At 45.1% G+C, this 14,590-nt stretch overlaps 1 protein-coding gene across 3 annotated transcripts in view; it reads right to left on the reverse strand.

The window, feature by feature from the left end:
• The window catches only part of SLC22A23 (solute carrier family 22 member 23), a 118,807-nt gene that overhangs the window by 13,131 nt on the left and 91,086 nt on the right, over window positions 1–14,590 (reverse strand). For 2 of the 3 annotated variants that reach the window (XM_054816724.1, XM_054816726.1), the window contains exons 6-8: window positions 10,281–10,370; window positions 4,502–4,604; window positions 1,686–1,918 (exon numbers count right to left, since the gene is read on the reverse strand). In XM_054816724.1, the coding sequence (XP_054672699.1) occupies window positions 1,686–1,918; window positions 4,502–4,604; window positions 10,281–10,370 (426 nt within the window). The remainder of the gene's footprint in view (window positions 1–1,685; window positions 1,919–4,501; window positions 4,605–10,280; window positions 10,371–14,590) is intronic. The other variant, XM_054816725.1, reaches the window with a different exon arrangement.

The raw sequence follows: 14,590 nt of genomic DNA on the forward strand, positions 1-14,590 counted from the left end.
GAGAGAAGCCTAGGTGCCAACGTAGCAGAACACACCTAGAGCCCATGGCTGCTCTTAGTTTTAGCAACTTTGCTCGCAAAACCACCTGAACCTGTTATGGAAGAGGTTGTAATGATTTCTACAGGGTGTTCCTCCCCACCTCCCTCACCCCTTTTTTTGTTGTTGCTCAAAAACTGCAACCAGATTTTCATGGCTCTGGAGCAGACTAATGGCTCTGGCACACTTTCTCTCCACTAAGCAATTGCATGTTTATTACCTCAACAGCCTCAAAAAGCATCTAACTTCCTGAAAAAAAAACAACTAGACAAATCTAGTGTAGAGAAACCCTGCTGGACACCACCACAAGAGCATGGAGTTTTGGGAGGTCGCACACACGCACAGCGTGCATGTGAATGGTCGCAGTCTGCCAACGGGCTGGGGATGAGATGGGGCCAGGGGGCTTTTCCCGCTCTCAGCCGGGACTGCTGGGCATGGTAAACGTGCTCAAAGGGAATGTGGACACCTGTGCCAAGCTGGGAGCAAACACACATGATGTTGGAGTTTCCTCCATGTCATGAAAGAGGTTCCCTGTTTCCCTCCTACACTCCCACAAATAGTGTGTTCGCTAAAGGTTAAACTAGTAAACGCTTTCAGGAAACACGGTCTGTAAATATGGACAATTCTTGCTGGCTCGGGGCTGCCTTCAGCATGCAGGAATGTGAAAACTTTCTATCCTCAATGCAAAAGACGGTTTCTCATTAAAGTCCTTAATTACTCCTAAACTTAGAAATGAAAACCAGCAACAACCAGCGTTCTGGTGTTCGTCTCATATCCAGTTTGTCCAAAGCACGTCTCAATCCTCTTCCCCGTTCCTTGGGGTGAGGTTTCATGGGACAGAGGTCTAATGGTTGGCAACTGTCAGAGTGGCAAAGCACATCCCACCTTCCCTCTGCTTCAACATGGCTCTTATCCATGAAGTTCAACTTCCTCAACCATCAGAAAATTAAGACAAGAAAATAAAATAAAGAAAGGGAATATTTCTGTAGCAGTTTTAATAGCTGAAACAGCTCAAAAGGGCCTGAGAAAGATAGCCACCTGCAAAGGAGGAGGTGGGACATTCTTGCTTTTGGCAGGAACAACCCATTGAAAAACTGTGTTACCTCACAAAATCACGTGTATACATTCACATGGAGTATACATGCATACCGTATTAAAAGTAGGGTCTCTCAGCTGCATATTTCTATGCTACCTGCACATTACTTGCACGTAGCAAGATGCTCAGAGCAGGCAGAGGACATACGCCTACTGCTTTAACATCTGTTTGGTTTAGAGGCCATTTGAGAAGCAGATTCAAGTGGGAAAGTTTTCCCTTCCCAATCCCTATCCAGCTCTTTCCCCAGAGGCTGTTTCACTGAAATAAAATTAAAAGTGTTTTTTGTTTGCTTGTTTTTAAGTGACAGCCCTAGAAGCAGCACCAATGCTCAACGAGCTTCTCCATGGGGACTCATCCAGAACACAATGCCTTTTGTTAATGAACCTAAGACAACGAGTGTTCGGGGAATCCTTCAAACGAATCCATCTTCTTAAACTAAGCAGGTGTATGGCACGTCAAACCTGAGAAAGGCAAAGGAAATGCTAATATTTCCTGGTCCCTTATTTGCATGTTAAACTCCTTGTGTCCTGAAAAGCTCTCGTCTCCAACTTACAGTTGAGAAGGCCCAGCTGCAGAAGCGATGCCAGAGCTGTAAGGATCATGAAAAGCAGGAGTCCTCCTCTCCTCCCCAGAAACCCGACCACCGGGCACATGGCCAGGCAGGATGCCAGCGCAATCCCAGCCATGGTGTAGTAGTCCGCATAGAAGTTGTGCGTGATCGCCATCTTTGCTTCGTGCCCCATCATGCTTTTTGCAAAACAGTGGTGTATGCCGTAACCAGTCAGCCTAGGGGAAACGGGAGAGGGCAAGAGGGGATCATGGCTGAGAAGGCAGCCATGCACTGCAACGTAATTCAATGTGGGGGGGGGAAAGGGGGGGAAGGGGGGGGGGAAATGGGGGGGAAAGGGGGGGGAAGGGGGGGAAGGGGGGGGAATGGGGGGGAAGGGGGGGAAGGGGGGGGGAAGGGGGGGGGAAGGGGGGGGAAGGGGGGGGAAGGGGGGGGGAGGGGGGGGAAGGGGGGGGAAGGGGGGGGGAAGGGGGGGGGAAGGGGGGGGGAAGGGGGGGGGAAGGGGGGGGGAAGGGGGGGGGAAGGGGGGGGAAGGGGGGGGGGGGGGGGGAAGGGGGGGGCAGAGCAGGGAGTTGAACGAGAAGCCCCAGCATCACCCCTGACATGGTGCAAAACTGCAGCAGAGCTGCTAGGGGAAGTCAATGCTCCCAACTGCCCCCATCACAGCACAAATACCGCTGCCGGCACGGACCTCGTGTCCCAGGCGTTTAGACCAGACAAACCTCACATCGCAAATTAATTGTGCCTGGCAGAGCAGCAGGCACAGACCCAGGTCTCCAAAAAATGAATGACAGTTACATTACACTGATACACCTCTATCTGCCTGAATGTCATGAATTTGAAGCGCTGTCGGTATAAACTGGGTATAAACAGTTGGGGGAATATGCAGTTGCTGAGTGCATGACAGCCCAGGGCCTAGGGAATTTCTCTTGTGATCTTGTGCACCGATGCTGTAGTTCAAAAATACATTCCCAATACCAAACACCTTCCCCCCTGATAAAAACCTACCGCAAGTACTTGCTGTTACGCAGGAATGTCATTTGCTTTGGATATCTAGATTATAACTGACTCCTCCCATAAGAGAAATATTAATCGACAAAACAATATTTAATAAGAGGGCAGAGTTAACCAGTGTGTATCTTCTCTCTCTCTTTCTTCCGTGCATGCAAACACACTTGCTGAAGTTGTTATTTAGGCCGTGACCTGTAAACTAAATTAATGTATCACTTGGACTTTGCTTTCCAGCCTGCTTCCCCAGGAATTACTCTATTATCTTAACTTGCTGAGCAGCTCAGAACAGTTGCTTTTAAAACTAAACACATTTATCTCCCTTGATGTCTCATCATGCCCTGCAAAAGGTTCCTTCTCCATATTCCATGCTACTATAATTCAGCACATCCTCATCTAACAGGAATAACAGAATTAAAATTAAATAGTGGGGTTTTTTTCCACCCCCTGAAAACAAACATGAAAGCTATTTCCTCAAACACACATCTGCTTCACACTGTACTTGGACGGCAAACAGCCTCTGTGTGCTATTGCCAGAAGTCACTCTTTGGGCTGCCTAGTTCTGGTTTAGGGAATTTCCAAGTGTGTGTAATTAAAAAGGTAGAGGGAGAAGGGGAGAATTCCCCATGTAAAAGTTTTTCACAAATACAATTAACACTGGCTATTAAATCTACCAGCTCAGCCTAAGAGGAAAATATTGTTTCAGAGCAGAGGGAGTCACCCACCGGTAGGCGGGAGAGAGACACAAAATCATAAAAACAGAGTTGTTTCTGCAACCACTGTGCTGGAGACAGAGCCTTGAAGCCCACGTGCCTCTGGGTGACTATCTGCCCAGCACAGGGGCTGCCCTCTCTGGGCTACGACTGATCCATGTGCCTGCTAACAGGAGTGAAGGCTGCAGAGCAGGGCCCTGAAACAACGAAGAAAAAGCCACAAGACCACGATGTACTTCTAAAGAGAGTAGAAGATGGAGGATTTCCAGTCTTCTCCCCACATCCCATTTGAAAAAAATGGGTATTTTAATAGACAGAAAAATTAGAAAATCCACCACTGCTGCCACCCCGGAAGTTTGATTTGGTTAGAGGCTAAATTTGCAGCCCATCTATTTCCTCTTTACAAGGTGCTCAGTTTTGGACAGAAGGTCTCAGAGCCTGTAACCTGCAAAACTCTGAGGCAGATGCCTGGTTTTGCCCACATCGGCATGTCCAAGCTGAAGCCCTAGGACACAGGCACCGCATTGCTCTGTGTGAGGCAGCACATTGTCCCTGCATGCCCTGTGCATGCCTTGGGAGAGCTGAAGCACTTTGTAACCTGCTTGTGAAGACCTATCAAGGACAGCCGTTATACAAGAGAGCAGGCTTGTATTTACTGGCAAGCAACGTCTTCCTCCGCAACGCAGGCATATCAGATGTAAAGAACTCAAACTTGTGCTCCTGTGGCATGAATGGTTTCAAAAATCCCACCCAGGATGGCAGCAGCAGATGTCTGCGTGCATGAGCACGTACCAGCACGCGGCCGCGCGAGATCTGTGAGACCGCTGGCGAAAGCAATGCGCTTGCAGCATGACACGGGAGAAGACACGTGGTGCTGCTGCCTGAAACGGCCAATGATTTCCTCCATATTTGCCATAAAAAATAGTTCCCTGCAACAGCTAGTGTTTTTCCAGGATCATTTATCAAAGACACTAGTGAAGGGTCCCACGCTAGGAAACAGAGGAGCTCCCCCATCATTCCCATTACTGTTGCCAGTTCACCAACCACACAACTGTTCAAACAGAAAGAGATCGGACTTACGAGTTCACACACAATACTACGATGTTTTTCCACAGGTTCCTGGTTCCCACCACTTTAACAATGCAGACTTTCTTCGGTCTCCTGGTGATCTCCTTTTCCAGCTCTGAAACAAATCAAATCAAAATTATTCTTTCACTGGGGAGAATGAGAGAGAGAAGCTTCGCTTGTGAACTACAGATATTCTGAGGGATGTTCTGGAGAGCAGGACACTATCAGTTACACTAACAGGAGCTATAAAAACACTGAACAACCTGCCTAAAGTCCACCTCAGGTTCCTCCTTTTCTTCCAGGTTTCCCTTAACCTTCTTGGGACTGAAGAACTGCCCAAGAACTCCTTCAAACCCCAGACCTTCCCCCAGTTCAAAGTGTTTATGTAGAATGGGGGCAATACGGAGCTTGGTCCCAGCAAGCGTGATATAATATTTCCTGAAGAATTTCAGGATTCTGTGAATTTTTACACCCCCACAAGCAGGACTGCGCTCATGCAGGACTGCTCTCAAAGAGGGCCCCTTCGCTTTCTTACGAGACCTGTTGCATTTCTGCAATGCACACCTGAAAAGCTATGGAAAGGACTGGCGCTCAAACTCATTTTTCATGGTAATCTTTTGAGGTTTGTTTGAATCTAGACTTCAAAAAAGAAGTGGCTAGAACACTATGCTAGCTCATTCTCTTCTCCCCCCCTTCAAATATTTGAAATTGTTCTGATGGATGTCCTACACAGGAGAGAATTCTTTAAAGCAAAATCCTTGGGTGTCATCAGCTGTGTCACCTGTGCATTTCAGAATTAAAACCTCACCATGTCCTTAAAGTGCTGGGCAGCTGCAAGCTAACTTTTCCTTGCAATGCTACAGCAACACATAAGCCTCGCAGGTATTGCATCTGATATTATTGTTGGCACAGGACAAGGAAAAAAAAAAAAAAAAAAAAAAGAAGGGCACTGCTTACTTCCCAAATATCATTAGGTTAGAGCTTGAGCACCTACCTAAGTGTGCCAATGAAGCCAATGTTTCCAAGCTACAGGATCAGTGAGACAGCTGCAAGGGCATAAAGTCTGGTAAAAATGGAAGAAGCTGTAGCTATAAGGAAGTGTCACAAAAATGATGCACTGCAAGAGTATGAGCTAGGACTGGTTTTTAGGGCAAAGACTTGTACTGCTGCTTTCTAGACTGGCTGCTTTTGAAGGCGGCAGCGTGGCCGTGTTCTGGACCGTGCATCCGTTCCCTTTGTGCATACGCAATTAGCCTGGGTGTCCTCAGTCGTCCGCACTGGCCTGCCTCGACCTCTGCCTTACTCCACTGAATAGCAATCTCTTTAAGATATTCAAGACAGGGAAAAATAAAAGCAAGCCCCAGGGAAAGAAATGAGATAAATCACCCTAATTTACAAACAAAACAAAGGACACATTTTTCTGCTGTTATTTGAAAATTGTATAATAAAAATAATAAATAAAACCCTCCACTATTTATATGCAAATAGTTGAGCTATTCACTGCTCACAGGTCACTCCTGGTCTTCTATCTAGATTAACTACAGGGAACGCTTCTGAGAAAAGCGGCAAAGGGTGTTTTACATTAATGATTGTATTTAAGTAGAATATTGCCATATTACTTTCCTTTCTACCTGCTAATATCCATTTCTCCCCAGAACCTACGCAGCATGAAGCTCACAAAAGCATAAAACCAGAAGTGGAGCAAAAGAGGAAATTGGTCAAATTAATATTTGTACTACAGGAGCACTCAGCAGGCTCAGCAATGGATCAGGGCTATATTAAAAAAATAAGCAATAAAAAAAGATGGTACCTAATCTCAAGGAGCAAGGTCAAAATTATTTTTGTAGCAAGATTCTGGAAAGGAGTAAGTGGGAATAAAATAATTCAGAACAACTGAAGCAGTTAGATAAAACATCATTATAAAGCCTATAATTGAGCCCAAGCCAAACCTTCTACAGTGAAAAAGTCAAAGCAAGCACTAGACGTAGCTCGAGGGTTTGAAAAGCTGTTGATGACTGTTTACTATTTCAGCTGAAGGGCAACAATGAAAATCACTCCCCAAACAACACACTTTGCACAGATTTCACGAGGACATAAAGGTTCACTCTCAAACTGTCTAAGAACAACCAGATCCAGCCTGTCAAACTTAAATGCCTCCTCCTCCGTCAGCAGAGGACAGCCCCGATGCCATATTCTTTGAATTTTCTTAATATGGGGGTTTTTTGTATCTCAGAGTCACTTTTACTTTTTTCTTTGGGAAGAGAAAGTAGATTTTATTGTCAATATGTGCTTTATTGAGCCACAACTTAATAAAATGAAGAGAAGTGACGCTTAACTTGGTTACTCTTCAGAGCCAAACATTATTTTACCCTCCATTCCTGCCTTGTTCATATATGAGGGGTTGCTACAGTCCATATGTTCTTTATTTGCTGTCACACATCCTTCTCGCGTGCGCTCAGGCCCCCTTTTAACCTTTCTTATAAATCAGTCCTTCCAAACTAATTCCCCTTAGTGTTTTTTCACTGAACTGCTGTTCTGCCCTCAAGCAACGGATAGCCCGTGGGTTATGTGAACTGGCAAACGCTTCCTCTGCTTCGGTTGCAGCGAGGATCCCACGCGAGGGGGATTTCACCCCTTCTCTACCCTGCCGCATGCAGCGGTCTCCCTTCAGTGGACCCTTACTTCTGCTCTGATGGGGGTTATGCTCCATGAATACACAGCATCATTAGATGAAAATGTCCCGAAAGAGACTCCAGATGTAGCTGGATGACAAGGATTAAAGAAAAAAAAAAAAAAAAAAAGGAAAAGAAAGAATCTGGCCTCAAACCTTACACCAAAGAATGCAAAGAGCACCTGACTTTTTACTGAAAGCCTTCTGGCTCTACCAGCTATTTACTCCTCCATCTCTCTATGATGTGTTAAAACTCCAAATCTAAGTCACCTGCTTCAGATGAATGACACTCCCCAAGTCTCCAACACCATCTGTCTTTCTGACAACTTTCTCCATCCTTTATTTCTATATATATCACTCAGATGTTCTCAAAAAAACCCAACAAACCAAACAACCCTACCACAAAATCAATCATTTACAGTACTCAAAATATCATTCAGATAGCAACAAATGAGCTGTGTGACTTGCAAAATTGTCATCACCTACAGAAATGGCTCTAATTTAAGAGGCCTGCTGTTTTTGGAGGTAGCTCGCTTGCACGAAGGGACCTGCTCTGGCTGACCGCGACAGGCATCAGGAGAGTGACAGCTCTTAGGCTGTCTGGACCTCGTAGGTTAACGTTAAGATCTTAAAAGAGAAGTCAAGCCAGCGCCTATTGAAACCCCATGGAAGCAAACGACTGCTCTGTCAGTTACTGGAATAACATCGGGAACCCCCCCCCTACCCCCAGCTTATTCTTTGGTTTTGCACTGAAGTCATCAGTTTGGAAGAAATTTGCATTAAATGTTTTGGTTCTGACTGATTTACCAGAAGGGTGAGAGTGGAAAATAAAAAATATTTTTATCCATTTACTCAGAGGCCCATTACGAGTTTTCCCATACTCCGGAGCCCACACACACTCTAGGCTTCCTATTCAGGGACTCGGTAGGAAAACTGTCAACAAGCTAACTCTTTATATCTCAGTGGAAATTAAAACTATTCATTGGGAGACTTTAAAAGTCTCATGGGGAGGGGAACCCTACCAGCTTCCAGCTCCCAACACTGCTGAATTCTCGTGGGATCCTCTGCCTTTCAGGAGCACGGCTTTCAAAATCAGACAGTATCTTTAAAGCCTTCAGATGAAGCCACCCATCTCCGCATCACTTGGCAAAGACAAAATAGACAAAGCTCAAATCAAGCTACCAAAAAAGGATGTCCAAAGTGACAAGTGTCCTGTGGTGATGGACTTCTGCTGCATTTTCCTGGCTGCTAAACGATACTGTCAGTAGCTCTTTGAAGATGAAAAGAGCTATGGAAGCCCAGCACAGAGGCTCAGTCAATCCCCAGAGCACGACAGCTCTGCAGCAGGAGGTAGATTGGTCCGAAATGCAGAGCCAAAGCAACTTACTCTCAGCCGCACTGAGTTACTGGTACGCAGGGTTATTTCTGCCTTCCAAGATTTCTGTCTCCATGATCTCCCTTTCTGCTCTTGTTTTCTTTTGTTTTGTTTGTTTTTGTTTTGTTTTTGTTGTGGAGGACTAGCGGCCTGATACATTGTATTTTTCAAAAGCCTAATAGTAAAGGAATATTGGAGTCTATCCAGTCACATACAGAAATTATGAGGTGGGTAAGAAGCTGATTGATGGGCAGACAGCAATAAGGGGTAGCAAAATGGAAATCACAAGCGGATGGCAGGAGGTTAGCGGCGGGATGACTCGTCTTATTCTCAGGAAAAGAAATCTAGTTTAATAACCTCACTAGGGAGCTTGGCACAAACCTTGGGAATGTGCCAATAAAGTTTGCTGGCGACAAAGTGAGGCACTGCCAGCAGTACAACGCAAAAACGGCACATCAGAGGGAACTGGGCGAGCTCGACACCGTGCATGGCAAAAGCAAGTAAAAAATGCAAAATATATGGTACGACACTCAGGGACTAATGGGAAATGCTTCTGCTGGAAGATAATACTGTGTTGGACTTGGTTATATAATACTTGATCACAAGTGACTATAAGGCACCAGTCTGTTGTGTCCATGAGGTATTTGCAATTCAGACAATGAAATATTGGTGCTCTTCTACAATTCTGGTCATCAGTATTTGAGAAACTAAAGCCTTGGCAAGCCTGTTTATAAAAGGAGAGGAGATAGAGGAGAACTTCAGCTCAGCAAAGGAATGGGGCTGCTGTCTGCTCACAGGCGTGGGAAAAGAGGAAAAAATTAAGATAGACACAGACAGGAGCAAATGGGAAGGAAAAAAAGAGAAAGAAACTGGACACCCATAGCGCATTTGAATTGAATGCTGAAACGTACCCTGGTACAAGAGCAATTTGGAGTCTGGAATAGCCTTCCAACATAAGCACGGGACTTAAATACTAACAGCATTTAAAATGAAGCTAATTTCATGAGAGCAACGGTATAACTCGATGACTATAATAGCAAAGGACTGATTGCAATAATTTGTTTCAATCCTGTATTTCTAATTACATTCAAAAAAAGATAGGAAAAGCCAGGCATAATGTTGCTGTTGCAGTCTTCAATTGCTCGTATGCATTATGATACAGCACTTAATTAGATGATCACACATTAGTTTTTCCCCCAGAATGCTCACTGCAGTCAGCAAATGGGCAGCTATTAATGATGTCTCTACCTATCCCATTCAACGTGTGCCCCTCAGCCTTGTTATCCAAACCTCCCAGTGAGTACAAAAATGATAGGTTTCCTCAGAGACATTCTTACAGTGCTGTCAGAATATTCATGTACTTCATAAATACCAATTAAATCGTCCCCACCACCTTCTCGTAAGAGTAAGGACAAAGACTATTCTTGTTTTGCAGGCAGGGAGATAAAATACAGAGGAATTGTGTCCAGAATGAGAAAAATCATGCAGCAATAGCCCTTGTAGGTGCAGATATAAAAGCTTTCTGCAAATCAAGCCCTGGAATTACATGCTAGAGACAGACACTGAAGAAATTGTGATAAGTGACAGCACTGGAAGAGCCTGATTCCAGGGAAATTTCCATCATTGTACAAGGAGATCCCTGGCAGACACATGGAATGAGTACAGCTCTTCAGGAGGCATTCAGCTTCATTTCCCCAAGACTGTCCTCTTTCCTTCTGCGACCCTCTGCCTCATTCACTACACACCTTCCAAATTCTGCAACAAATGAGGAACAGACAACAGCTTCATTCCCACAGCATCGTCCATCCTATGCACTGATTCGTCCATCCTATGCCCTGTGGAAAAAATAGGTCGTAATCATGTTATTAAAGGCTGTATCATCATGCCTTCATGCCAGGAGGCCAAGCGAGGGTTGCCCAGGCAACCTGACTTCTTGCATTTCCCAGAGCGTGACTTGTCAATGTTTACATTCCTCTAACGTTACCAACATTAAAAAAACAAACAAACAAAAACCCAAACCAACAAAAAACCCAACAACACAAAGAATATCTCAAATGTCACTATGTAGAGCCACGTCTGGGCCATCAGGAGGTTTCAGATACCTACACATGCATTGCTGCTATCTACTGCTGGAGCTGTGGAGGAAACGACAAGCAGGCAGAGCAGGTGAGTTGGGGAGTACGGAGGGGTGAAGCACACATTTTAGGAGTGGATTTCACAAGAGAAGAGTGCTGAGACTGAATCCTTAGGCTAGACAGCTTGTTCTGGAGAGAGGGGGGAAGCAAATGGTCATAGCCCCTTTGGTCTCCATGCTCTAGCTCTCCTCTCTTCTTCCTGTACAGTCGTTAATTCCACCCAGTCCCTTGTCGACTTTGACCCTCTTAGTCCCCTCCAAGTATCTTTATTCTTTGCTCCCACAACTCTTTTGACTCTTACTTCCTCTCTTCTCTGTCCTCTTCTCTGTCCAGCAGTCCCCCCTTACGCTCTCTGCCCGGATCCGCTTGGTTCCCGAGGTCTCCTCTCCTAACCCCTCACATCTGCATCCAGACTCATCCATCCTCTTCCCTCGGTGCCCATGGGCTGGGGGAGCGCCGGGGCTTGCTGCCAGCCCTCCGCACGCGGTTCCTGCCCTATAAAGCCGGCTCCTCCAGGAGGAAAGGTAGCACTGCGGACAAAGAGCCAGTGTGCCAGCCGGGCACAAAGCAGCTGCGACAGGCTGGAGCGCGGCCAGCGAGTCTGCACAGGACTCAACTGGTGAGAAGGAGTCATTCAGACTTAAATAGAGACTGACCCCCTCCCTCTCCTTTTTTTTTTTTTGATTTAAAGTTTTCTAGCACATCTGGCTTTTCGCAGTGGCATCAAAAGGCACGTCTTCAGTGGAGCGCTCCCTTTTTCCCCTGTCCCCCTCCAAAACCTGCCACCGTCAGAGGTCACTACTGCCCCTGCCAGGGATACACTCAGGGCACACGTGGACTCTCCTGTTCCATTCCTGTAGACCTAGCCAGCAGAAGAGGACTTACACTGATCAGTTTTGTTCTCGTTACTCGCTATTTATCATGTATTGCCTGTCCTGAAAGAGTTGCACAAACTCCATCAGTTCCTGCTCCTGGACAAGAGGGGACCACCAGAAGAAACCCAGCCTCTCCTGAAAGCTGATTTAACATACAAGAGGGGAACAGAAATCACTGGCTGGTTTTGTGTGAGGTGGAAACCTCTGTGGCTGACACACAGTCCTTTGTAAGACTTAAAGGCTGCCTTCAAGTAGCACCTTGAACTGTTTTAACTAAATTTCCCACATTTACCTGACTGCCCACAGGGACTTGCATGGGATGTTTAAGTTTGGCACCGTTAAGCAACCACAAAACAAGATCTAGTAAAGGAACACTTCTGGCAGGTTTGTACGTAGCAGCATCACACAGAGTTACCTATATTATGGGGCCAGGGAACTTGCTTGCTTTCTCTAGGTAATACACCTGGCTCTTCATCTACCACAAGATTTAAAACAGCAGCGTAGTTGTAGATGTGATTGTCTAAAGATATGAGCAAAGCTTTGTAGGGAGAGTTAATCTCTCCTATTAGGGAAAGAGATTGACTTTCAGACATAAGGCTTTTTCACTCTTACCTCTACTATTTACCCAATGGAAAAAAAAAAAAAAAAAGCATGCAAATACATAGGTCCAAGCCTCAGGCTTAGGAGAAAAAAATATATATAGCAAAACAAAACAGGAAACTAGCGTGTGTATAAAAGAAAAGTCATGGCAGCATGTTGCTCAGTAGCAAGAAAGGTGAATGGTATTTTTTTTTTTTTCATTAAAAAGAAAGCTCCTGAAAACCACAGCTTTCCTAACTGAAAACCACACACATACACACACTTGTACTTGTCACCACTGGACCCCTTCCTCCTCTCCACAATGTGTCCTGCATGCTCAAGTCTCTGCATCTGTTTGGATGCTTGATGTTTTCTGGCCAGTTTTGTAACTACATATAATATTATTCTCTAAGCTTAGAAAGGAACTTTGGAAAAGAAGAGCTCTAACCTGTCTGTCCACAGGAGCACTCTGATTTTCATCTAGAGGTGAGCAAAAAAGGGGGATTTGTTATTCAGCCTGGTCAAGCAGTTATTTTTCTGTTAAGGAACATCAAAATGTTTCCCACACGGGGAGAAGAGGAGGAGAATGGCACAAGGGTGGGTTTCCATGGGGACACCCAGGTGAGTGCTGACACGGCTTCTCAAGCGGTGCCTTTCCCTGCGCACCCAAACACGCGCAGGGCTGGGTGCTGGTGCAGCGCAGGTCAGCTTGCAGCAGTCCATTTGTTCCAGCCAACAAACAGACCCTCTGCCCCACGCAAATTAAAAACATGCATCCTACCAAAATAACAAAACCCATCTAAACAACGTGCCTTTACATGGTGTAAGGACAGTTGGCGCTTTGGGATTTCCAGTTCCCCAAAGCACTCTTTTCTGCTGTTCTTTAAACAGATCTCCATGCTTCCTTGGCATTTATGTCACTCAGGTCAAAACAACTGTCCTGCAGCTGCACCGAAATGTTTGTTTCTTGTTCCACAGGGGGACAGGGAAGAGATGAGGAAGTTTTTGGAGAAACTGGCAGCTTAAAACCTGTACTGAATTAATATTATCAAAATATTTCATTTGCTCATGATTGAAGCTGACTTTTTTGGATAATGTTTTGAAATCTTTGTCAACAAATCTCACCAAGCCTGTTTTACAAATGACATTTCAATATGCAGTTGGATAAAAACAATTTCCTTGATGTAAAAATGAATTTAAACTTTTGTTTCTAAAAGAGGGCAAAGTGTTGAGCCAACTAGTGAAATTTTGAGACTCAAAACATCAGGGATGATTTAGCCAGATCTAATTAGCACACCTAGATTTCTTAAGCATTAGAGAAGAAAATATGACCACATAAACTCAGAAATCTCCTTCTGAAGAGTAACCTTTCCTGCCAAAAATCACAAGGTGCACCATTCACTCAAAAATAAAGCCACTTAAAGCTCTGGAGGGGGCAGCTCTCCTTTGGCTTTGCAACCAACAACAGACACTGCGTTACACCCCTGGGGCAGGTTGCTGAGACAATAAGGGCAATGTTAATTTACAACACTCTGGACTCCTTATCAACATCCCTTGTCTCGCTTTAGCGTAGCTGGCTAAGCGTTGCCCATCAACTGCCCGTGGTGCTTTTCTCCAGACAGGGGTTGTTACCACAGCTGCTGGACCTTTCGGCTGCAGCTGGACCAGTCTCCAGACATTTAGTTGTTCTCTTCACAGACATCTTCCAGAAAAGCACTGGCAAAGTGCTCTCACTCACCCTATGGATTGATTCAAAAACAGCAGATCAATTTTGCTTCTTTTTTTTCCCCCCACCCAGCATGTGAGCCACCACCCTATGGAGCAAACAGGCCTTACAGAAGGTTAGTGGCACTTTACTCTATGGGCGGTGTGGCCAAACAGATCAGTAATTACTTTCAGCAGGCAATGGGAATGGCACGATTCTTCAGAAGAGAAAAAAATTACATTTTCTTCTATCCCAGAAATACTTCACCCACTTGAACACTACTTCTTTTTATTATGGAACTTGTATCAGCTGCCAAAATGGGTACATGTGAAACTACTGCAACTCCTGTAATGATCTGTTATATAGGATACACTAATTTGACTGGTATGTATCAGTAAAATTACAGTGGGGTTTCCAGCTGGAAGGGACTGCAAGTGAGCAGTTTATCATTTAAATGTATGGGGAGTAATTCAATCACAGGAGGCTGTTACCACAATGCAGGGAAGAATAATCAACAGCAACACAATGGCCCCTAACTACAGCAAAACAGTTTCCAGCCCTTTCAGATGGAAAACAAAGAATAAAACAAATCACAAACAAAAACCCCTCCACGCAGACAGGAAAGCTCAACAATGGAATCAAGGGGAAATAGGGGATATCTGCATCAGGCTCAATGGCATCCTTTCTCCCAGGCAAGTACCAGCTTTTTACGCCTGCTACAGCCACTACGGGTATGTGATGGTAACACTCAAAATCAGAGA

Source organism: Grus americana, chromosome 2 (genome assembly GCF_028858705.1).
Source record: "Grus americana isolate bGruAme1 chromosome 2, bGruAme1.mat, whole genome shotgun sequence".
NCBI lineage: Eukaryota > Metazoa > Chordata > Aves > Gruiformes > Gruidae > Grus > Grus americana.